This window comes from Toxorhynchites rutilus, chromosome 2 (genome assembly GCF_029784135.1).
Source record: "Toxorhynchites rutilus septentrionalis strain SRP chromosome 2, ASM2978413v1, whole genome shotgun sequence".
Classification (NCBI taxonomy): domain Eukaryota; kingdom Metazoa; phylum Arthropoda; class Insecta; order Diptera; family Culicidae; genus Toxorhynchites; species Toxorhynchites rutilus.
The window spans coordinates 168567063-168591192 of NC_073745.1; the positions used below are offsets into that span (position 1 = coordinate 168567063).

Sequence of the window (24130 nt, forward strand, 5' to 3'; positions counted from 1 at the left end):
AATATGGATCGTTTTAGCATCGCACAACGTGAAAATTTTGTTAAATTATACTATAAAAATGATGAAAAACCGGCAAATGTATTTCGAGCATTACGGACGGATTTTGGTTGTCATGGACGGCCTACAGAGCACACAATCGCTAATGTAGTGCTTAAATTCGAACAAACTGGATCCGTAGCGGATATTGTGAAACCTGTGCACCATCGTAATGTGCGTTCGGCCGAAAATATTGCTGCTATTGCTGCCAGTGTGGAGGATGATCCGAATGTTTCGATTCCACGGCGTGCTCAGCAATTGGGCTTGTCAAACACATCATTGTGGCGAATTTTGCATTTGGACTTGCATCTACATCCATATAAAGTCCAACTGGTACAAAAATTAGAGAGTGGTGACCATGGAATGCGTTGGGCATACGTCGATTGGGTGGACGAACAACAGCAGCAAAATGCTGAGTTTTCGCATCAAATTTTCTTCAGAGATAAGGTACATTTCGAGCCCGGTGGCTATGTGAACACCCAAAATTTCCGTATATCGGGCTCAGAAAATCCACACGTGATTGCGAAAGACCGTGTCTATGCCAACTCTCCGCAAACTCTTGAACATTTGAAAGACAACATTCGTAAAGTTATGACCGAGATACCGCCCCATATGTGCCGAAAAGTCATCGAAAATTACCTGTTCCGGATCAAGGTGTGCGAGGAAGCCCTAGGTGGACATTTGAATGATGTTGTATTTCACACATAATGGCATAAACCAAACTTTAATTTGAAATAAAAGTTTTATCGAAATTCGAATTCTAAGTGTGTTTTATTTCAATTTACTTTCGGAATTTAAAGTTGGAAAACCCTGTATATTAATATTTTTCTTAAATCTGTCGTCGACGATGTCTTCTGCTGTGATGCTGGTTCCTGGAAAGATATCATACTTCTTAAGTTACTTTCGTCCATTCCTCGTCGATTATTTGCAAGAGACGGACACACATTGTCCGTCCTCCGCTACAATATCGAAGCTGGAAAGTTTTTTTTTTCTCCTCCACCAAAGTGATTTTTGGTTCGTTTTTTTTCTTTCGCCTATTGGTTAAGAAACAAGTTAAGTGCCAAAGCATCTAGAACAGCGAGGAAGCAGCGCCTCTCCAGCGACGCTGGACCGGTGATCTGTGAATTGGTTCCATTGAGCGTCACATCTGTATCTTCATCAAACATCAAACAGAGAACTACAAAAGAATAGTTTTTGCCGTCACGCTATTGTGCTTATACCATAGCGTGCGGCGCTGTATAGCTCTCCGAATAGGGTTGTTCAGTTGTTCGGACTCATCAGATTGATTTTTTTTTCAAGTTTTTATTATTATTTTTTTTTCTTAAAGAAATTATTGTTTTTTTTCAAGAAGATTTTTTATTTGAACTAATTTTTAGTTTAATTTAGTTTTTACTCTAAGTTAGTTTTAAGTTGAGTTTTTGCGCGAGTGTGTGCGTGTGAGTGTGTGTGTGAGTTTTTTTTTGTTTGTTTTCATAGGCGGTTGCGCACCGTCTGCGCAACCGTTATGGCGTCCGCTGATGCTATTGTTGCGCGGACGCGATATTACCAACAGTCCTCAAAGGCACCATGGGTTGTTTTCTTTCGGCCCAAAGGGAAACCGTTGAGAACTCTTGACATTTCAAGAGATTTGCTGTGTAAGTATCCGGATGTCTTGATACGTAAAGAGAGACCGGACAAACTGTGTGTAGAAGCACCGACTTTTGATGTGGCGAACAAGATTGTTGACCACGAGATTTTCAACAGGGAGTACCACATTTACATCCCTTCTCGAGATGTGGAGATAGAAGGCGTAGTCTCCGATGCGAGTCTGAGTGTTGAAGAATTGAAAAAAGCATCGGGTGGTTTTAAAAACTCGCTAATTGGTGAGCTTGTGAAGATTCTGGATGTTAGGCAACTACATGCAGCATCTTTGGAAGACAACCAAAAAGTTTATAAGCCTTCACACTCGTTTCGGGTGACTTTCGCTGGTTGTGTTCTCCCGAACTATGTGAAAGTAGAAAGTGTTTTTTTTTTCCGGTGCGCTTGTTTGTACCGCGGGTCTATAATTGCACCATCTGTAAAAATTTGGGACATTCTTCCAGCCATTGCGGCAACAAGTTCCGCTGCGGTAAATGTGGTGAAAAACACAGTGAGGATTCTTGTACACAAACAGTTGAAAAATGTATCCACTGTGGCGAGAATCCTCACGCATTACAGGAGTGCCCAAGGTACAAACAGCACTCCGATAAAGTGAAGCGTTCTATCGCTGGACGCTTCAAGGGGACTTGTGCTGAAATGCTCAAGGCCGCATCAGCCGCTCATGATGAAAACCAATTTTCGGTTTTGTCAACTCAAGAATTGGGCTCTGATTCTGATGAGGATCACACTACGGTTGCACCAGAATCTTCGACAAAGGATGATTCTCAAAAAAGAAAACTCTCTTCACCAATGATGCACCGCAAGGAAGCTAAAATGATCCTCAGAAGATTGTCTAATTCCAAGGGTAATGGTAAAAAAAACGAATCCGAAGACTCCTTCTCAGCCAGTTCCTGGTTGCAGTAAGGATTATACGCCGTTACCCAGAAGAGAGAGAAATAAAAACGATGCCCCTCGATCTTCTCACAGAAAATTCGCGTCCAATCGAGGATTGATAGCTTTTTCGGACATTGTGGACTTTATATTAAACACCCTCAATATTCAAGACCCCCTTAGAAGCCTTATTTCTGCCTTGCTTCCATCTCTGAAGTCTTATCTTAAGCAATTGACTGTTTCATGGCCCCTCCTTGCATCAATCATATCTGTCGATGGATAATTCGCCTAACGTAGTAGAAGATATGATCAATGTGCTACAATGGAACTGCCGTAGTCTAGTGCCTAAACTAGACTCGTTCAAATTTTTACTTCAAAATTATGACTGTGATATATACGCCCTTTCTGAAACATGGCTTTCTTCTGATACAGAACTCAACTTCCACGATTTTAACATTATTCGCCTGGATAGAAATGATTCTTATGGAGGAGTACTTTTGGGGATCAAAAAGTGCTACTCTTTCTATAAAATTGCTCTCCCAGCTCTATCAGACGTCGAAATTGTCGCGTGTCAAATAACGGCAAAGAATAAAGAACTTTGCATAGCTTCAGTATACGTTCCTCCAAATACTAACATTAGCCGTAGTCAACTTTGGAATCTAGTCTCGATTCTCTCATCCCCAGTTCTAATACTGGGTGACATGAACTCCCATGGTACTGGGTGGGGTGATCCTTATGATGACGCTAGAGCGGCTATTTTTTACGATTTATGTGACGATTTCAATTTAACTATCTTGCACACTGGTGAAGTGACAAGAATTCCAAAACCTCCGGCTCGAGAAAGTCGACTCGACCTATCTTTTTGCTCAAGCTCGCTATCATTAGATTGTCAGTGGAAGGTCATCAATGATCCCCATGGTAGCGATCACTTGCCAATCAATATATCAATCAAGTGTAGCCCGCAATCCACTGAATCATCTCGAGTTCCATTTGATCTAACAAGGAACATCGACTGGCAAAAATTTGCAACGGCGGTAACAATTGGTGTCGAATCAATAGATATACTTCCACCATTGGAAGAATATCGATTCTTCGTCGATTTATTGTATAAAAGCTCACTGGAAGCACAAAAAAGAAAAGTTCCAAGTGATTCATTTAAAAGAAAGCCACTCCTGGCTGGGACGATGAATGCACAAAATTGTATTTGAAAAAATCTGATGCTTTCAAAGCTTTTCGCAGACATGGAACATCCACACACTTCGAGGAATATTCAAAGCTTGAAATACAGCTGAAACAATTAGTTAAAGCAAAAAAACGCGGTTACTGGCGCAATTTCATCGAAGGTCTTTCTCGTGAAACCTCAATACGTACCTTGTGGAGGGTAGCTCGCAACATGCGTAACCGCTCATCTACCAACGAGAGTGAGGAATACTCCAACCGATGGATATTCGATTTCGCTAAAAAGGTCTGTCCAGACTCAGTTCCAGCCCAACATATTCTTCGAGAAAAGTCTCCAAGCGGTGGATCTCTGGACAGACCATTCTCAATGCTGGAATTTTCTATGGCTCTTCTTTCATCGAACAACTCTTCACCCGGAAGCGATATGATTAAATTCGTTCTTCTAAAAAATCTTCCCGATATCGCGAAAAGACGCTTGCTAGACTTATTCAATACCCTACTAGAAAACAATATTGTGCCACCCGAATGGAGACAGGTCAAAGTAATAGCAATTCAAAAGCTTGGCAAACCAGCGTCTGACCATAACTCATACCGTCCGATTGCTATGCTCTCGTGCATAAGAAAATTGTTGGAAAAAATGATCCTTCGAAGACTCGATCAATGGATCGAGACATTTTGAATAACTTTTTGTACAATTTGTTGTCAGAAAAGCAAATGAACTTCACCCTTGGACAACTGACAACTTCCAGAAATAGTTATATGGGTCTACCCCAAGGCTCATGTCTCAGCCCCCTTCTTTATAATTTTTATGTAAAAGATATTTACCTTTGTTCGGCAGAACAATGCACGCTAAGACAACTTGCAGATGATGGTGTGGTTTCCGTCAGAGATCCCTATGCCGAAAACTTGCAAAGACCATTGCAAAATTCCCTAGATAACTTGTCTTCTTGGGCAAGGAACTTAGGGATCGAATTCTCGCCGCAGAAAACAGAACTGGTAGTGTTTACTCGAAAGCGGTTCCCAGCCCAATTGCAACTTAAGCTTTTGGGCAGAAGCATTACCCAATCATTGACCTTCAAGTACCTTGGTGTCTTCAAATTCAAAATGCACTTGGAATACCCACATTACGTATTTGAAGCAAAAATGTCAAAAGAGGGTCAACTTTCTCCGCTCGATTTGCGGCACGTGGTGGGGAGCTCATCCGGGAGATTTCATAACGCTTTATAAAACAACTATTCTATCTATTCTGGAGTATGGCTCTTTCTGCTTTCTCTCAGCAGCTAAAAGTCACCTTCTAAAATTGGAACGAATTCAATATCATTGTCTGTGTATAGCTCTCGGCTGTATGCACTCAACGCATAACATGAGTCTCGAGGTTCTGGCAGGAGTAACTCCTCTACAGAACCGATTCTGGGAACTTTCTCTCAGAATACTGGTGAAATGCGGAGTCACGAACACACTCGTGATTGAAAACTTTGAAAAAATTCTTCATCTAAATATACAATCTCGGTTTATGAGAATTTATTACCACTATATTTCGTCGGATATTTGTCTTCCATCGTTTACTCCAGACCGTGCTCACTTCACCATCAATTGAATACGATCTGTCGATGAAACAAGCAATACTTGGGATTTCAGATCAGCTTCGACCAATTTTCATTCCCCGTATTTTTAACCGAAAGTACCAAAAAGTTAATTGCAATAAAAGATACTTCACTGATAGGTCTCGCCTCAATGGATCCACTGGCTTCGGTGTTTTCAATGAAAATTCGAGCGCCTTCCGTAAACTGCAGGAACCTTGTTCCGTTTATGTTGCTGAGCTGGCAGCAATCGACTTCGCATTGGGGATGATCTCCAACAAGCCTGCAGACCATTACTTCATTTTCTCGGATAGTCTCAGTTCGCTTGAGGCTCTCCAGTCGATGAAAACTAGTAGGCACCCATCTTATTTCCTCATAAAAGTGAGGCAGCAGATGAATGCACTGATCGAAAGATCTTATAAGATAACCTTTGTATGGGTCCCCTCTCATTGCTCAATTCCTGGCAATGAGAAAGCGGACACTCTCGCAAAGGTGGGTGCCCAGGAAGGCGAATTGTTTGATAGACAGATTTCATACGATGAATTTTTCCAATTACTACGTCAGAGTTCTCTCTTGAGTTGGCAAACCGATTGGAACACTGGAAGTCTTGGGCGGTGGTTATATTCAATTATTCCAAATGTTTCTTCGAGAGCGTGGTTCAAAGGTTTGGACGTAAGTCGTGACTTCATTCGTGTAATGAGTAGACTTATGTCCAACCACTACTCGCTAGATGTACAACTCCACAGGATAAATCTTGTTCAAAGCAATGTCTGTCGATGTGGAAACGGTTACGATGACATCGATCACGCAGTTTGGAAATGTACGGATAATTACGCAGCCAGAGAGTACCTTTTGAATGCCCTTGAGGCCCAAGGAAGACAACCCTATGTTCCTGTTAGAGACGTGTTGGGAACTCGCGACATCTGCTATATGCAGTTGATCTATATGTTTGTGAAACGGTCTAGTATAAAAATTTAATGCTGTTGTGTTTTTCTTTTTCGTTATTAGTTTGTTTGTCTTGTACCCTCATCTCACCGTTGCCCACCCTCGACAGCCAGTCGAACACCAGATGATATCCCTGGTCATTATGCACAATGCTACAGTGCGTGTGGAAACCCTCTGTTGAGACAACGGTACTCTTTATCCTAATCCCTAACCTGTCCTGTCCCAATGAAATTGTTGCCCTTTTAACCTCGAGTAAACCGCGAGTATTCGGTCGAATCCTACGAAACATAGCAATTAGTTGAAACTTTGTATAAACAAAACTTGAATTAGCGGCTCCGCAAAGCTTATGCGATTGAGCCCTACAAATAAATGAATTGGAAAAAAAAAAGAAAAAAAAGTTACTTTCGTTTCCCCCATGAGGTAAGGTCCCCATGGCCTAGTGTTTTTAGCGTGGCATTCGCCAAGTTGGGGGCTTTGGGGGACAGTGGGGGACAGCAGTATCACGATGGTCCTCCTGCGAGGCCTTTACAAGTCGCACCACAAAAACACCAAGCAATGAATGATACATAAGAGATAGTGAACCAGGCAATGTTGTGAACACGTAAAGCGAAAAAAATAAATAGTATTTAACTCAACCATTGTCAACATTTTTATAGTTTTCACTACTGAAAGAGGTGAATAAATAACATGTTAAATATAAAATTGCACAGAATTAAACTTCTAACAAACTCATCGCAATCAAATAATCTTTTATGATTTTAACATTGTAATTTATGGAAAGAACTACAAACCTTCCATAAGCTCACATGGCAAAATTTAAAACCATCATCACTTTCACCGCAGGAAATTCGAGAGCACAATCAAACACAAGCAGAAAAATACACGATTCCTGCATGTGAGAACTACCTTGGAAAGCCCGGAAGTAAAATATAAAGGTTGTGTCACATCAAATTGCATCACGGAAAAAACGCTGTAGAAATTCGCCCAGTAGACCGATCCTTTTGAAAATTTTAGACAGTAAAATAAAAACTATTAAACAACTTTTGGAATTTTCTTTTTATTCATACTTCGAGCCCAAGCCCGTATGCTCGCACCTTCCTCTTTACCCCGTCCATAAGGTTCTGTACAACGTCAGGTTGAAGTTTTTTTCAACAGAAATCCATTTTCTCTTGAAGTCCGCCTCCGATTTGACAACTTTTGGGTTCTTCCGGAGGGCCTGCTTCATAATCGCCCAAATTTCTCTATTGGGCGAAGCTCCGGCGCGTTGGGCGGGTTCATTTCCTTTGGCACGAAGGTGACCCCGTTGGCTTCGTACCACTCCAACAGGTCCTTTGAATGGTGGCACGAAGCGAGATCCGGCCAGAAGATGATCGGGCCTTCGTGCTGCTTCAATAGTGGAAGTAAGCGCTTCTGTAGGCACTCCTTAAGGTAAACCTGCCCGTTTACCGTGCCGGTCATCACGAAGGGGGCGCTCCGCTTTCCGCAAGAGCAGATCGCTTGCCACACCATGTACTTTTTGGCAAACTTGGATAGTTTCTGCTTGCGAATCTCCTCCGGAACGCTGAATTTGTCCTCTGCGGAGAAGAACAACAGGCCCGGCAGCTGACGAAAGTCCTCTTTGACGTAGGTTTCGTCGTCCATTACCAGGCAATGCGGCTTCGTCAGCATTTCGGTGTACAGCTTCCGGGCTCGCGTCTTCCCCATCATGTTTTGCCTTTCGTCGCGGTTAGGAGCCTTCTGAACCTTGTATGTACGCAGGCCCTCCCGCTGCTTGGTCCGCTGGACGAATGAACTTAAAAAATTCAGCTTATTGGCGACATCCCGGACCGAACTTCTCGGATCACGTTTAAACTGCTTAACTACGCGCTTGTGATCTTTTTCACTGACGGAGCATCCATTTTTGCCGTTCTTCACCTTCCGGTCGATGGTTAGGTTCTCGAAGTATCGTTTTAGTACTCTGCTGACCGTGGATTGGACGATTCCCAGCATCTTACCGATGTCCCGATGTGACAACTCTGGATTCTCGAAATGAGTGCACAGGATTAATTCACGACGCTCTTTTTCGTTCGACGACATTTTTCCAAATTTACGAAAAATTGACAGTGAAGCATGGCCAACGTGATCTGTACACTCTTATCTGATTATAAGCAAAAGCTGAAGATATAATTCCTAAAAATAAAATTTCTACAGCGTTTTTTCCGTGATGCAATTTGATGTGACACATCCTTTATGTGATTTGTTTTTGAGTGTTAGGTTGTTTTTGAGTAGTTAGTTACATGATGGTCATGTAACCTAAAACTCAAAAACAAATTGAAGAATTTACGTTTAAATAATAATGATGGAAGTTTTGTTTTTTTTATATGAAATTCGTTCAAATTTTCTAGAAAAATCAGAATTTATCTTCAAATTTCCAGATTTCATGTATTCTTTACACGCTGAAAAGGTTAGAAAATCATCATTTTACAATGTGCTATGTACATTACGAGGAATGGCTTGTTATAAATATTGTAACTTTATTTTTTTTCAACTAAGTAAACGACGACACACCCTATGTGCGCTAAAAATACTGCAAATCCTTCTCGTATCGGCTCCTACATAATCAATGATATCAGCCAATTTGATATGATATCGATTTCATCTCAATTATCCATAGTATCAATAACCGGTATGAATTATCAAACTTAAAATTTTCGAAGATTATCTATGACTTTGGTCAAATCGCGTGTTGAAACCATCGTAAATATACAAAGCTCCAACTTTCTTACCATATACTGACGAAATTTAATGGCTGAAATGAATCTAAATTGAAATAAAATAAAAAATCAATCTTGCTTTTCAGTGGGTAAAATAAACAGACTCCCTCACTTTTGTGGTTCTGAGCTCTAATGTAGATGTCGCATAATGCATACCGGTTATTTATACTATGGATAATTGCGATGAAATCGATATAATATCAAATTGGCTGATATCATTGATTATGTAGGGGCCGATACAAGAAGGATTTGCAGTATTTTTTAGCGCAAAACACCCTATTTATCGTTTACTTAGTTGAAAAAAATTACAATACTTATAACAAGCCATTCCTCGTAATGTACATAGCACATTGTAAAATGATGATTTTCTAACCTTTTTAGCGTGGAAAAAATACATGAAACCGGGAAATTTGAAGATAAATTCTGATTTTTCTAGAAAATTTGAACAAATTTCATACCAAAAAAAACAAAACATCCTCATTTTACTCACTCGCCATCTGGTTGTAAATCCAACGTAAATTCGTTAACGAAAACTCTTACTTTTTTCCACAGTTATTTTGCGCAAATGAAACATAGATGGCACTGTAAAAATTTCGCCCAAATAATGACACTTTTTTTTGTAACTTTTTGTAACTGAAGAATTTTAATATGAACATGGCGTAGCGAAACGACGTTTTGTAACTGAAAAAAATTACGAACATAGCGTTTTTTTTATCCAAAATATATATTTTTATTAAGGCTCATATGGCGTCAGCCTAACGGGGCCGGGAGTTCAATATTTCGACAATGTTTGCTTACAACTATGTTAGTAATATGTAACCGATTACTCGCGGTTGGCTCGAGGTTAGTATTACAAGTGTTCTCATAATTGGTATGTTGCAGTCTTCGATGCTCTGTACGTGTGCCCGACACGGGATACTTCCTATTGGGATGCAGCTGACCATTAATCAGCAAAGCCCCCCTAGTTTGTACCCCATATCTAGCGTGGTGCGTCTTTCTCGACTCGAGGAATCCAGGATAGAATGGTCACTAGCCAGCGCAATCATCAGCTCGTGTAGAGTTGTCATGAGTGGTCTTGTTTGGCTCTTGTTGAATGATCAGTGGACTGCACAACCTTTGGCCCGTGTATCTGTAAAGAGTGTGTGTATGTATTGCCGCGACTAAGTAAAAGTTTATCGTTTGGATAGGAGGGATATGAAACGGGGACACAACGAAGGAAACATCATTAAACGTTGACATCGGCGTTTCTGAGGAACAGGTATAGATGAAGCAGAAGATCAGGATCACGGCTACCTAAGATATCCCGGACGGGGATATCCGATTGTCTGCCTTGTGCTCTCAGTGCTCTAGAGAGCTGAGAGCGAGCAGTATGGAACCGGATACACGACCAGACAACATGCTCGATGTCGTGGTAGCCATCGCCACAATCACAAAGATTGTTTGCTGCGAGCCCAATGCGATAGAGATGCGCGTTTAGGTTGTAGTGATTGGACATAAGCCGAGATATCACGCGAATGAAATCACGACCTACATTCAATCCAACATAGCGTTGTAAATGATGATGTACTCCTAGCATGAAACGTAAGAAACACAGTAACAATTAACGCCCACAATATACGAATCTATTTCACACGTTATAGCTAACATCGCCTTTCGTTATATTTAAGACAAATTGGACAAATGAGTTACCTCACAAAATGGAATTCGAAGGCGACTAACAATTCTGTTTCAGATGCTCACCGTGGTAAAACATAATCAAACTATCACGTAATTTTAAATTTATTTATATTATTTGGTGTGAACTAACAAACAAATTAAACAATGCTTCTGTGATACAATGATCGTGCGAATTTCACTCCCGCGTGTTTCATACTAATGCCATTGTTTTCATTTGAAAGCATGCAGCATACTTCGCTGTTTCGTTGCGGCGAAATGAACTAAAATATGATTTATGTATGTTGTTCAGTATTGACTTCATTTTCAACAAACATTTTGTGAGGAACGGAGTATCAACGAGTACTATCGTTACAACCTAGGCAGCGTTGATTGGTGGCCGGCATCCTTGCGAGATGTCGCATAACTTAGAGTGAAACATGCGTTCTGAAGTAAAACCGAAGAATTTATAAGTAGTACACGAAACTCGTCTGTGAATCGTGTGATGATCAAAATTTTGTCAACGAAAACGTAAATTTATAAAATTTTTATTTAAAGAAGCAAATAAAGTTTTTTTTCTAAGTCGACTAGTATAAAATATGGAAATACAGACGGATTTCGCCATCATACTATGTACAGCCAGCTTCTTCTCGCTTTCGACAGTTTTTGGGTTTTCTTCAGGTTCCGCTTGACAATGGTCCAAAATTCCCCGATTGAGTGGTGCTTTGGCGTGTTGGAAGGGTTCTTATACTCAAGGTTGTTTATTAGTAGGTACTCCAAAGTTTCGCCAAATATTTAAACAAATAACGAACGATTTTAAATCTAGTTTTTTCTTTTTGTAGGGAGTGTTTCGAAAAGTAATCTCAAATTTTGGAATTGGTTGTTGAAAGTTTTGGTTAAACACGTTCTATGATTGCCAGAGTTGAGGGGCCAGGTCATGCTTTCTATACAATGAAAGCAATCTCTTCATTTGTCCAAATAAATTAGAGAACTTATGGTAACTTTTGTGAGTAAAGTAGAAGATCGCAAGCTACGTGTGCAAATGGCTTGTCAGACCAGCACCTTTTGACCGATTTTCTTTCCACCAGAACAGTAGTATCCGTAGAAACTCTTCCCAACTGATTAATTGTAAAACTGAGGCCCCGGCAGCGTTCTGTTTCGTCATCCATCAAAATGCAGTGGTTGGGATTATCCAGAATCCGCTCATAGAGCTTTCGAGTCTTGTTTTAGCACGATGTTGCTGCTCCCCGGATGAAATTCGCGTAGTTATGAATATAGCGGCAAAACAGTCTGCGTGTTGGTGAAGGATGTAGTATTCTTCCTCGACAATCGGCCTAATTGTTGGAGAGCGTTTCGAAGTTTCACCAGGTTCTTTTTTCGGTTGAACTGGAACAACGTATTTCTATTAAAATGATTCTGAAAACTTTGCTAAACTATTAGTTTATAATAATTCAACCATTGCACTTACTCCACAGACACGGGTATGTTCGTTGTCGTTTGTCGTCTCCACGAAAACCGACTCAGATCGCATACGAGGGGAAACAATGGAAACTTATGCGAATATTTTTACTCGTATTCGGACAGTCTTTCACTGAACAACGCTTTTTTAATCAAACTAAAAAAAAAATCTGCTTGGGACACGAACGTAAATGAGTCCGAGTCATGAAAACGTCTGTTTCTTTGATCGGAGATTCATTTGACAGATAGGGTGAGGGGATAAAAGTCCCAAGATAACCTTTTTTTAAGCAAAATGCAATTGAAAAAATATTTCATTGACTCCACATGACCCAGGGTTATAATAATAATTATAAGCTTTGTAAATAACTGTAAGAGTAGAGTGTTCATTTGTTATATGCATATCATAATTTTAGGAACCGTAGTATAGTGTAAATATTGTGAGATTAGAGAACTTGTGAGATCTCAGAATAAGCTTGAAATATAGGGTTGGGGAAAAAGAAATGTCGTATTTCTGATCGAAATTTGACGCTTTATTTAAAATACTTAAAATTATCCAATTTAAGTCAAATATTCGCCGTTTTGTTCGCAAACTTGTTGCCATTTAGGAGACAACTTCATTATACCCCCCTAATAAAACCTCCCTTCTTATTTGCAAAAAACTCAGACAACCAGTTTTCGCAAGCCTCTTTTGAGGCCAACTTAGTATCACCAAGAGCGTTTTGCATGGACCGGAAGAGATGATAATCACTTGGAGCCAGGTCCGGATTATACGGTGGGTGCAATAGGACATCCCATCTGAGCTCCCGTAGCTTCTGGCGGGTCATCAAAGATGTGTGAGGCCGAGCGTTGTCCTGGTGGAAAACAACACCATTCCTATGTATCATTTCTAGCCGCTTCTGGTCAAACCACGACTTTTTTCGCTTTAGGTTGTCGTACGTGATCCACTTTTCATCACCAGTCACCATCTTCTTCAAAAATGGGTCGAGTTCGTTCCGTTTCAGCAGTGCATCGGAGGCGTTGATTCGGTCTTTTGCGTCAACTCGTGTGGCACCCATACGGAGCTTTTTTTGGAATCCAATCTTCTGCAAATGGTTCCAAACGGTTTTATGGTCTATATCCAGTTCCTGGCCAATCGAGCGAGTGCTCACATGCCGGTCTATTTGGATGATTTCAACGATTTTATCGGTTTCCACGACGATTGGCCTACCAGTACGGGATGTATCTTCGACAGCCACTACACCAGAACAAAATCGATCAAACCAACGCTGTGCTGTGCGAATCGTTACAGTATCGGGTCCATAAACTACACGAATTTTTTCGGCCGCCTTTGTTGCAGTTTTACCTCGCAGGTAGTAAAAACGTAAAATATGGCGAATTTCTTGCTTGGTGGACTCCATCTTTGACACGCTATAACTTGCGACTGAAAAGGACAATCACTATAGAGGCGAATGAACTGCAAAGTTTAAAGCCTCTTAAAAACAAAGAAAGAAGAAGAACAATCACTACACTGTCAAAACGACACTTGTAGCACAGATTGTCGTCTTTAAATTGCCGTATAGTACAACCCTATGTGAAGTACAACACAAGATATGTTTAAGTGTTGCTATATATTGATAGTATACGACATTTCTTTTTCCCGAACCCAATATATAGGTATGCTAGAACCAATTTGAGCAAGCGAAACAGGAGACACATTTAAATGAAAGCATATAAAAGCTGTAGAGAAATTGATCAAATCACTTACACCCCGTTCATTCTAAGCCCCTCATGTAACATTTACCCTGTTCTAGTCGAAGCCGCGATCGCATTACCATTTCTAGATAACCCAATCATATCTATTTAATTTATACGATTACTTGTGTCTGGTAGATGATTGCGACTAAGTGTAAAAGGAGAGTCGACCATCGAATGTGGAGCATTTTTCTTCATTGTAGTAAAATTCACGTACTGGTTGAGTTAAACAGCCATCCAATACAACTTAACCGGTAAAAAAATATAACGCTGAGTATAAACATTACTCTACAGTTGCTGAATCATAATAAGAATTACTTTTGCACATTTACAGATCATATAACAGGACACTATCCGGGCAAATACCATGGCATTCCCAGATTCCCGGATTTCCAATTTCTTCAGCTCACTCAACACTGATCAACACTTAATCATAAATTACACACATTATTTCTCGAGCAGTGAAGGGAGAGCTTGAGTCGCGTCTTGCAAGTTCATCTGCTAATTCAACTCCCTTCAAGTTTGTTTCTTCAATTTCTGCAGAAACTGCTAGTCATTGGCTTCTTTTTCCCAGTATCTGTCCATTGAACTTGTATTACTGTCCATTTTCATACTCTTCTTCAGTTAAGATTTGGTGATACCCCAATACTTTTCGATTGGGCGGAATTTCGGGCAGTTTGGGGGGAATTTCGTAATCACGATTCCACCGTTGCGTAAAATCCAGTGAAAATTCCGGGACTCCAATGGCGGAATATTCTGGTCACAGCAGTAGATTCCCTCCCAGATCATGAGTTTACCGGTAAATCTTGTCCGCAAAAATTTTTTTTGGGAATATTTCTGTGAACTTTGGCATAAAATATAAAACTTCTGACCCGGAAGCTATTCGAAGTCCGAATTAACATATGTTCCATCACCCTTTATCGGTCTTCATGACGTTCTGACGCAGTTTCGGTTCACTGTACCGCTTAGACGCCTTAATTGAACCTTCCGGGAAATAGACAAACGTTTCTTGAAACGTTTATGTACTGCACAGACAACCATTTCAACTACTTTGCGATCCTTTTTGATTTATTTTTTTCTTCCATTCCGACGCAATTTGAAGAAACACCTGTGTTTCAAAATTTTTGCACATGATTCAAGAGAAAGAGAAATACTTTCGCTTCAAATTTCTCTGCTGACAACAGTCGCGACTTCACTGACTGAACTAATGGATGTACTAGGTAACAACTAGTTATCCTTTAACCCTCCTGTACTCGCGTGCAAAATCATAACACGTATACTCGCGCACGGTGTCACAGACCGAAAATTGAACTTCTCTGAAATGTTGCCATTGTGTATTTTTCAGGCTCTATTGGCATTTCTTTAAAGAAGAGAGTATGATTGTATGAAAAAACTCCAAAACATATTTTTTCTTCGTCTTTATTATGTTTTAATAGTCATCTAATTCAGCCTCCTCAAAACAGAGTAATTTTTGATACTCCAACACAAATAACGAAATTCGAATTTTTCCCTGTTATTAATTGAAAGTAAGCAACTGAATATAATTCATGGAAGTATAAAAACCTATAAAATAACATAAAACCGTATTAATCGATTGTGGTTTCATTGAAGTAAGAATCAGAATTTCTCTGAAAGTTATATTTTCATTTTTCAATCTTTGGCAATGGTTTTGTTGGTATTGGTGAAAGCATCGTTATTTTTTCGACACTAATGCCAGACAACATCATCGAAACAGCTATAAAAACCACTCAATAAAATGTTATTCCTGAGTCATAGCGTTTCATGTCATGAAAATCAATAAAATAAAATTGTGTTGATATCAATACAATTATTATTTTTACGTTTAATGGGTCTATAATGTAAGTTTTAGCAACTTCCACATTGGGTAAGAAAATTGTATTGCAGAGCTCGGAACGCTGCCACGGCTGCCCATGCTTTCAAAAACAGTAATCGGAAAAGTATTACATTCAATCAAAATGCCTCGACCAACGAAGAGAAGGGTTAAGGCTCTCCAACGTGAATATGTAAAAACAATACAATACGATCAACGAAGGAAAATATTAAAGAATTATCAACATCGAGTTGCTATGCGAAAGAACTTGTTAATACCAAAAGAGCCCCAAGTCACATGTATGTAATATATATATATATATATATATATATATATATATATATATATATATATATATATATATATATATATATATATATATATATATATATATATATATATATATATATATATATATATATATATATATATATATATATATATATATATATATATATATATATATATATATATATATATATATATATATATATATATCTCTAGCGCAGTGGTGCAAAGACAACGGCATGCGTGTGAACACAAGTAAGTGCAAGGTGATCACCTTTAGTCGTTGCTACGAGCCGATATACTACCGATACAACATTGACACTCTTTTCTTGGATCGTGTACATTCTATCCGTGACTTGGGTGTTATCATGGACTCAAAGCTATGTTTCCACGATCACATCTCAGCTATCACCTCCAAAGCATTCTCTATCCTGGGATTTATACGTCGGAATGCGTCACAGTTCACCGACGTATATGCACTTAAAGCTTTGTACTGTAGTTTAGTGAGGAGCAACTTAGAGTACGCTGCACCGGTCTGGGCCCCATACCACGTTTCCGAGATTGTACGTATCGAGCGTGTACAGAAAAGTTTCATTCGATTTGCATTGCGACATCTCCCGTGGAATGATCCCGTCCATCTTCCCCATTATTCGGAACGTTGTCGTCTAATTGACTTGGAATTGCTCACGGCAAGGCGACTGAAGATGCAACGACTGATTGTATTCGACATCCTCAGTGAAAACATCGAGTGTGCAGATCTTCTTCTGAATATTCCAATAAACGTTCCTCAACGTCAGCTGCGTTTCTCCACATTAATTGCTGTTCCCGGACATAGAACATGCTATGGCTACAATAATCCATTCAGTTCCTGCCTTCGAGCCTTCAACAATGTCTGCCAAATTTTTGATTTTAACATGACCAAAGATTATTTTAAAGCTAGGATTAAGAATATATCATAAGTATAACCAGTCTGTACGATACTCTCGAAGACGATGAATAAATAAAATAAAAAAAAAATTAAAAAAAAAAATATATATATATATATATTTATATTTGCATATATATATATTTATATTTGCAATTGTTCATCGGAACATATCGTTCATACATTTTACTTTAGTATTGAATTGTATTTTTTTTTTCAAATGTATTCAAAGACTCAATATCAATGTCAATGAAGCGCCACACAGTCTGATTAGTGAATCAATCTATTTACGTGTGCTTTGCTCTTTTCTCACAAACACTATTATTCCATTTTTACACGTGGGTTTACCTATACTGCTACAACGGCTAGCTTCCTTCACCTTAATGATACAATTTTTGTATCGGTTACTGTTGTACTCATCCGTCTTCGAACATGCACTGAGAGGAAAATTTAGTAAATATGACGAATTTTTTGGTACATGTTACCAATTCTCTAGTCATTTTCTACCCTACTAATCATTGGTACATGTTACAAAAAAAGAATGGTAGGCACATATGTCAAACAAACTACAAATTGTTGGTCCAACATTGGTGCAATAACAGTGAAGATTTTGCTTCATATTTGTTAGAGGTAATCATGAGGGATAATGACAATATTTTTTAATAATTATTTTTAATTTAAAAAATTGTATTCGATTGCGTTTAATTCTACATACTTAGAATACATTATACTAATGACTTATTCTATAAACAACATCAATAATTCTCGTTGGAATCATTCTATAAACTGCGTATAAGAGGCAAATTTTAATCGCAGCCTCAACCACCTCAATTTGATGAGCATTTCCAAAGCAAGTTCCCGTTCCTCTTCCTGCTGCATCGCTCTGATTTGCATTAGCTGATTAGCAGCTGATTAGCAGAGTGACGGTAGAATTAGCACGTTTCATCCGTATTTTGTTCTCTCGTGTCCCTATGAAGAAAAGAAATACATATGTTGATGATATTAAATATGCAATAAATTATGTATGTTCACCTTAAGTTTTTTACGGTCGATGATGTGTTGAAGAAAGATTCCAATCTTAGCGACAAACTCGCCGTTACCTTCAATCCCATAGCTTGGATGGTTTTTGGTAAACAAGTATTACGAGTCTGGGATCATGCCAGCTGTAAAGACAAGGAAAAAGGTCAATAGTGTTGTAATGTATAAAATATAACTGATGTTTATCCTTGGCGGGAATATGAAAATAGTTTCCCGACCGAGGTGACTGATGTAATGATGTAAAAAAAACGAATACTTATCTCCGATTTGTTTATGATGAATGCATATACTGCATATAATTTTAAGGCCAACTAAAAAAGAAAAAAATGGTATTAGGTCAATTATGTTAATATGGATCAAAATTTCTTATGATATTTTCCCCGCTGAAAATATGAAAACAAATTCTCGGGGGAGTTGAATGCATAATTGAATTCAATAAAAACAAAGTGCTTACCTCCAAATCGCTTCGTCTCCAAAAGACAAAAGACAAAGTGCGCACATCACAGTTGTTAGGTATGACAATAAAAACAAACTTACTAATGGTATGAAGTAAAATATACGAATTCCTGGTAGGAACATTCATTGCGTCTGACATCTTTTTTACGCAATTTTAGTAATATTTACAAAAAATGTGTATATTTTATCAATGTTTTTGCTACTAAAGATTTGGTAGCTGCTTTTACTAAACTATTTCTCCAGTGTGCTACTGAAAACACAGGAGATCAAAACCACAAAATGCTTTCGATTTCTGCTCCATTATGAAAAATTTAAACATGGAAAAAAATATTTAGAACCCCATGAACCATTTTTTTTATAATATAGTCTGATTTCTATTGCCTGCATAGATAGGTTGTAGTCAGTTTGTTCAATTTTGGGTAGACTAAAGGAATTCGAGCCTGTCTAATAAACAGTATGTATGACCTCGAATGGTGAAAAATGCTGATCAATAACAATTCAATTCATTCGAATATCCTATCGTAAAATGTCTCGTATTGCAAGCATAAAGGTTTTAGATATCTTATTCTGAATAATTAGTTTGCAAAAAAAATTGTACACATTATGGTGTAGTACACGTTACTTATTCACAAATAACAAATAACAAATAACAGTACGTGGTTGAAATAAATTAAAATTTATTCTTGTTCTTTCTTGTCAACATCATTTATTGAACTGACTTTTGCTCGTCGTTATTTTATTATCTCGTTAGTACTCAATATGATACCAATTTTCAAGCAACACGATTGACAAAATACGCATGCAACAGAGCAAAGCAGTAATGTGAAGTACACGCGACATACCATTACACCATCACTCGAATTTACTACTAGTTTCAAAGCATGGTAGCTTGCTATTTATTAAAATAATCATTTGTGCATTGCGACCGCTCACTTTGCTTCCCATGCCACTTCTGACCATGATGCGCTGAACTTTAGCATCCGCGCACAACTTTCATTTTGCCTTTCAAACCAGAATCACAACCGTCGAATATAACGAGATGAAGATAACCTTCTTTGGTGCATCATATAATAGACAGTAACGTGTATATGTAGAAGCCGGAATTCTCATCCTCATCAATGATTCGAATTTCTCGGAACATCGGAGGTATAGGAGACTTTCCTTAATGGGCTTTCCTGTATTGAGAAGAAAACTAAATTTTCATTTTTGTATTTTTTTCACGCTCATCATATCACGTTTTAGTATACATTCCGATGCGTCTTACGATGGTTTAACATGCTCAAATATTACATTACAGTAGTTACACGTTTCCTTAAGTAAGCGCAGTACCCATCCTGCTTCGAGCTGTTTTCATATCACTTCCTTTGTAAAATGTTTTTTTTTTTGTGAAATATTTGAGTAATCAGTATGAAAAACGTGTTCAATATACGTTTTTCATACTGATTACGCAACAAACTAATTTAAAATTTTCCCCCTTTTTTCAAAAATGACTTATTTCAAAATTCATAACTATTAAACCACAGAACCGATAAAGGTGACCAACATATCAGATTAAAACATATTAGCTATCCTTTCTTGGAAAAATATTATGTTTGCAGAAGATTTGGATTTTGTTTTCGTAATTATTGATTGTATTTGTTTTTTTTTGTAGTTTTCATGTTCTCGGGACCAAGGGCGCTATATTTTTTCATACTTTTTCTTCAAAGCTGAGGATTTTTTACGTTACATGTGCAGAAATCAGAGCGTTATTTTTTGTTCTTGAGTTATGATTTTTCAAAATTAATTCATGGTCCTAAAAACAATTTTTCTCCTTTTTTCCAAAGAATACTTTTTCCAAAAAATCATAACTTTTGAACTTTTTTGTTCTTGAGTTATAATTTTTCAAAATTAATCCATGGTCCGAAAAATCATTTTTCTCCTTTTTTCCAAAAAATACTTTTCCCCGAAAATCATAACTTTTGAACTGCTGATTCCGATTCAGAAGGTCGATTTATCAATTTAAAGCTAAAGAGTCCTTTTTTGAAAAAAAACCATACTTGGATTCTGATCGTATAGATGTAGTCTAGTCGCAAAGGAATATGGAAAGAAAACTGAAGCCATGTAAACTATGAAAAATAATTGCAATCAATAATTACGAAAATACTTTTCCCTGAAAATCATAACTTTTGAACTGCTGATTCCGATTCAGAAGGTCGATTTATCAATTTAAAGCTAAAAAACCATACTTGGATTCTGATCGTATAGATGTAGTCTAGCCGCAAAGGAATATTGAAAGAAAACTGAAACCATGTAAACTATGAAAAATAATTGCAATCAATAATTACGAAACCAAAATCCGATATTCTTCCCAAGTGTAACATTTTTTCAAACAAGACTAGCTCATTGGCTTTAATTTGATATGTCAATTACCTAAATCGGGGTAAAAATTGATTTTTCGGACCATTAGACCATCATTTTTGAAAAATCATAACTCAAGAACAAAAACAAACGCCTCTCTGATTTTTGGATATATTCTGTAAAAAATCTCATTCATTCACATTCATTCACAAGGCGTACAAATTGTTCAATTTTTTACTTTTTTTAACGATTTACTTCAAAAGAAATTATGATCATGGTTTGTTCACCTCTGATCATGGTTTGTTGGAAAAATTATCATGGTTTGTCCGATTTTAAAAATCACCACTTTTGAATGAAAAAAAAATAGAATTTTCAAGCAAATATTACATTTCCCATTGCTCGAGTTTCGTGCCATCATATTGATCCATTAATAATTTAGGCTTTCTTCAGGATATTGTCTTTTCTAGGGCATTTTAAAGGTGAACAGCACTCAACAGAGATAAACTTTATTATTGTTTCGCGCGATGGACAACAAAACAAAGCAAACAAATTGCAGCGCGCCAAGCTGCCATAGTAATCATGTGGACAAACCAACATCAGTGAATCGCACAAACCATGATCAGAATGCAGTATGCAGTACACAAGACATTGAGATTCTACAATCTTCGACCACTTTTTGAAGTACACCATTTAGTATAATACGTAACAAACAAATGTAACATGTTGCGAGCTCTGAGCTTTTATTGTTCATTCGAAACAAATTACGGTGGTTTATAGGGGAACAGAGTGTAGAGGAGGAGTCAACATCTGTAGAACGAAAAGCGAAATATATAAATTTATTAGCCCACCCGGCAAACGTTGTTTTGTCATAAAATTATTTCTAGTGAATATGTTGGTTGTTAAATAAACAATAACTAATGTATTGTAAGTGTGTTCAAATGTTTTAACGATCTGCCACACACGTGACTCTTGTGTTCATACTTGTGTTTGACACACCGATAAATAAAGTGATTGTTACCGATAAAAATTTAAAAAAAAGACAAACCATCCCTTTCCTTATTCGATGTATTTCATTAACGAATCTGACATGTTTGTTCTTTTGAACACATAACAGATCTAAATTTCCTTTATAATTTTTGTTTTAAACGCGTGTTTATTTTACTTCACAGAAATGGAAAACGAAGCTCAATGACGTCTATATCGCATTTCATTTCGAGGTTGCCACATTTGCACGATCTGTCGAAGACGTGATTTGTATATATAAATTAATGTTTACCAGCTCCGGAACTATATTTCGTTTTAGTATTTGCGAATCAACTTGGATATCAACGATTCACTTATGATATAGCAAAGCATATCTTTAATTTAAGACAGTTATGAACTTGTAGGAATCTGAAAATGTGTATCCCTTTATCTTGCAAATTTTTAAACATCAAAATATTATAGAATTGTTATTTTTCTTCCAGATTATTAGTTTAAAATGCACAACTGGCGTTCCATCATTTTGCAAATATGTAAGTATAATAATCCTACATCATCAGTAATTCATTCTCGATCCATTAAAATCCTGCAGTTTTTCCCAAGAGGAATGAGATGATTTTGATTGCTGATTTTCGATTTTGACATTGGCAGTCATTTGTCTTCAATAAGGCTTGCTGCTTAATGTGCGCTACACACACAACGTCACGCCACCGTTCCGTAAACTATTCTCTTGGACTTATTTTGCCAGCGGCGAACTTGCCGTTGCTGGTGTAGGTGAATGTTTCCATAAGAATTGCATGGGAGAATAATTGACGTAACGTGACGTAACGATGGTGTGAGTCGGCTACCGTCGATGGTGTTTTTCCAATTATGTCCACGTCGTCGGCGAAGCAGATACATTGATTAGACTTGTTGAAAATAGTGCCCCGCGTGTTGAAGCCCGCTCTCCGCATAACTCCTTCCAGCGCCATGTTGAAGAGCATACAGGAGAGTCCATCGCCTTGTGGAAGTCCCCTGTGAGTCTCAAACAATTCCGACAGCTCACCTGACATCTGCACAACGTTCATCGTTGCCTGAATCAGTTTTGTTAGCTTTCGAAGAATTTGTGTTCGTACATGATTCTCCAAAGCTGTCGTCGGCCGATTGTATCACATGCTGCCTTGAAATCATGTGGAACGTAGGAACCGCGGCACTTTTGGAAGATCCGCCGCAGTGTAAAAATCTGATCTGTCGTCGAGCAACCGGGGATGAATCCGGCCTGATAACTTTCCACAAATCTACCTACTGTTGGCGATAGACGAAGAAAGAGGATCTGAGACAGAATTTTGTAGGCACCATTTAGGATTGTGATGGCACGATAGTCACCACAATCCAGCTTGTCACCTATTTAAATAGATGGCCAGATTACCCCGTCCTTCCACTCCTTCAGTAGATGTTCTGTGTTCCAGATCCTGACTATCAACCGGTGCATACACTCTACAAGTTTTTCCGGACCTCCCTTGAAGAGCTCCGCTACGAGGCCATCCTTACCAGCTGATTTGTGGTTCTTTAGCTGATTAATGGCCTCCTTAACTTCACCCATCGTCGGGGTAGTGCGTCGTCGTTGTTCACTGCACCGATGTAGTCTTCATCAATGCCTTGTTGGTCTCCGTCTGCGCGCTGTAAAGCCTGCATTTTTTGTCATAGTCCTGCTTTGGATGATGATTGTATCGACATCAAATACTGAAGAGAGATCATCACGCGTAAGCCACAGATTTTGTGCGTCCTAGTTGATATAGTCAATCGAGTTGGCGGGGATAGGCACCATTTGTCGCCTCCTGTTTCCAAATCGCCTCTTTCTAAGTTGAGTCGTCGAAAAAACTTGTATCGGTTGTAGCTGGCGAATGTTAGGGGGGTTGGCAGTACAACGTTTATTTTCGACCGGCCCATCTCCTCCACTGTTTTCATGGCATAATGAGTCGAGATCACATTTTTCTTCACGTGATACCTCTTAATAAAGGCGGTAACTTCCGGCAGGTACTTCGTACTGTACATCTGTAACAAACGTTCCCTGACCGTGACAAGCCACTAACGCCGCGGAAGGCTGTTACCAGACAGAGCTTCGGCTAGAGAGGCCCTGCAGGGGCGGACTGTTCACGAGTCTCAAACATCCTCTTCCATGCGTGTTCATTTTACAAGGACGTTCGTACCCATAATGAGGCAACTCGAAATGGGGGGAAGGACGATTTTTAGGGGTTATGAGCTTTTTTTGATTACTTCTAAATGAAGGTAACTCGCGGCACTCCGGTAGAGACTACCAGTCACCGGATGTTGCGGTCCACTACGAAATTCGGGGAAACTGACACTGCGCCCTTGAACTCGGTCCTCCTGTAGGTCCTCCTGATCGAGTGGGAAACTCTCACACATTTCGCTCGGGTAACACTCCCCATTA

At 38.6% G+C, this 24130-nt stretch overlaps 1 protein-coding gene and 1 long non-coding RNA gene across 2 annotated transcripts in view; one reads left to right on the plus strand and one right to left on the minus strand.

The window, feature by feature from the left end:
* Positions 1 to 24130, plus strand: part of LOC129764658 (mucin-2) — a 57819-nt gene that overhangs the window by 25883 nt on the left and 7806 nt on the right. The window contains exon 3 of the mRNA XM_055763965.1: positions 22185 to 22232. Coding sequence (XP_055619940.1) covers positions 22199 to 22232 — 34 coding nt within the window. The 5' untranslated portion in view covers positions 22185 to 22198. The remainder of the gene's footprint in view (positions 1 to 22184; positions 22233 to 24130) is intronic.
* LOC129764664 (uncharacterized) lies at positions 17654 to 18611 on the minus strand. Its single transcript, XR_008741188.1, has 3 exons — positions 18380 to 18611; positions 17920 to 18236; positions 17654 to 17856 (listed from the first exon to the last, which is right to left on the minus strand). It is a non-coding gene; the product is annotated as an uncharacterized LOC129764664 (long non-coding RNA).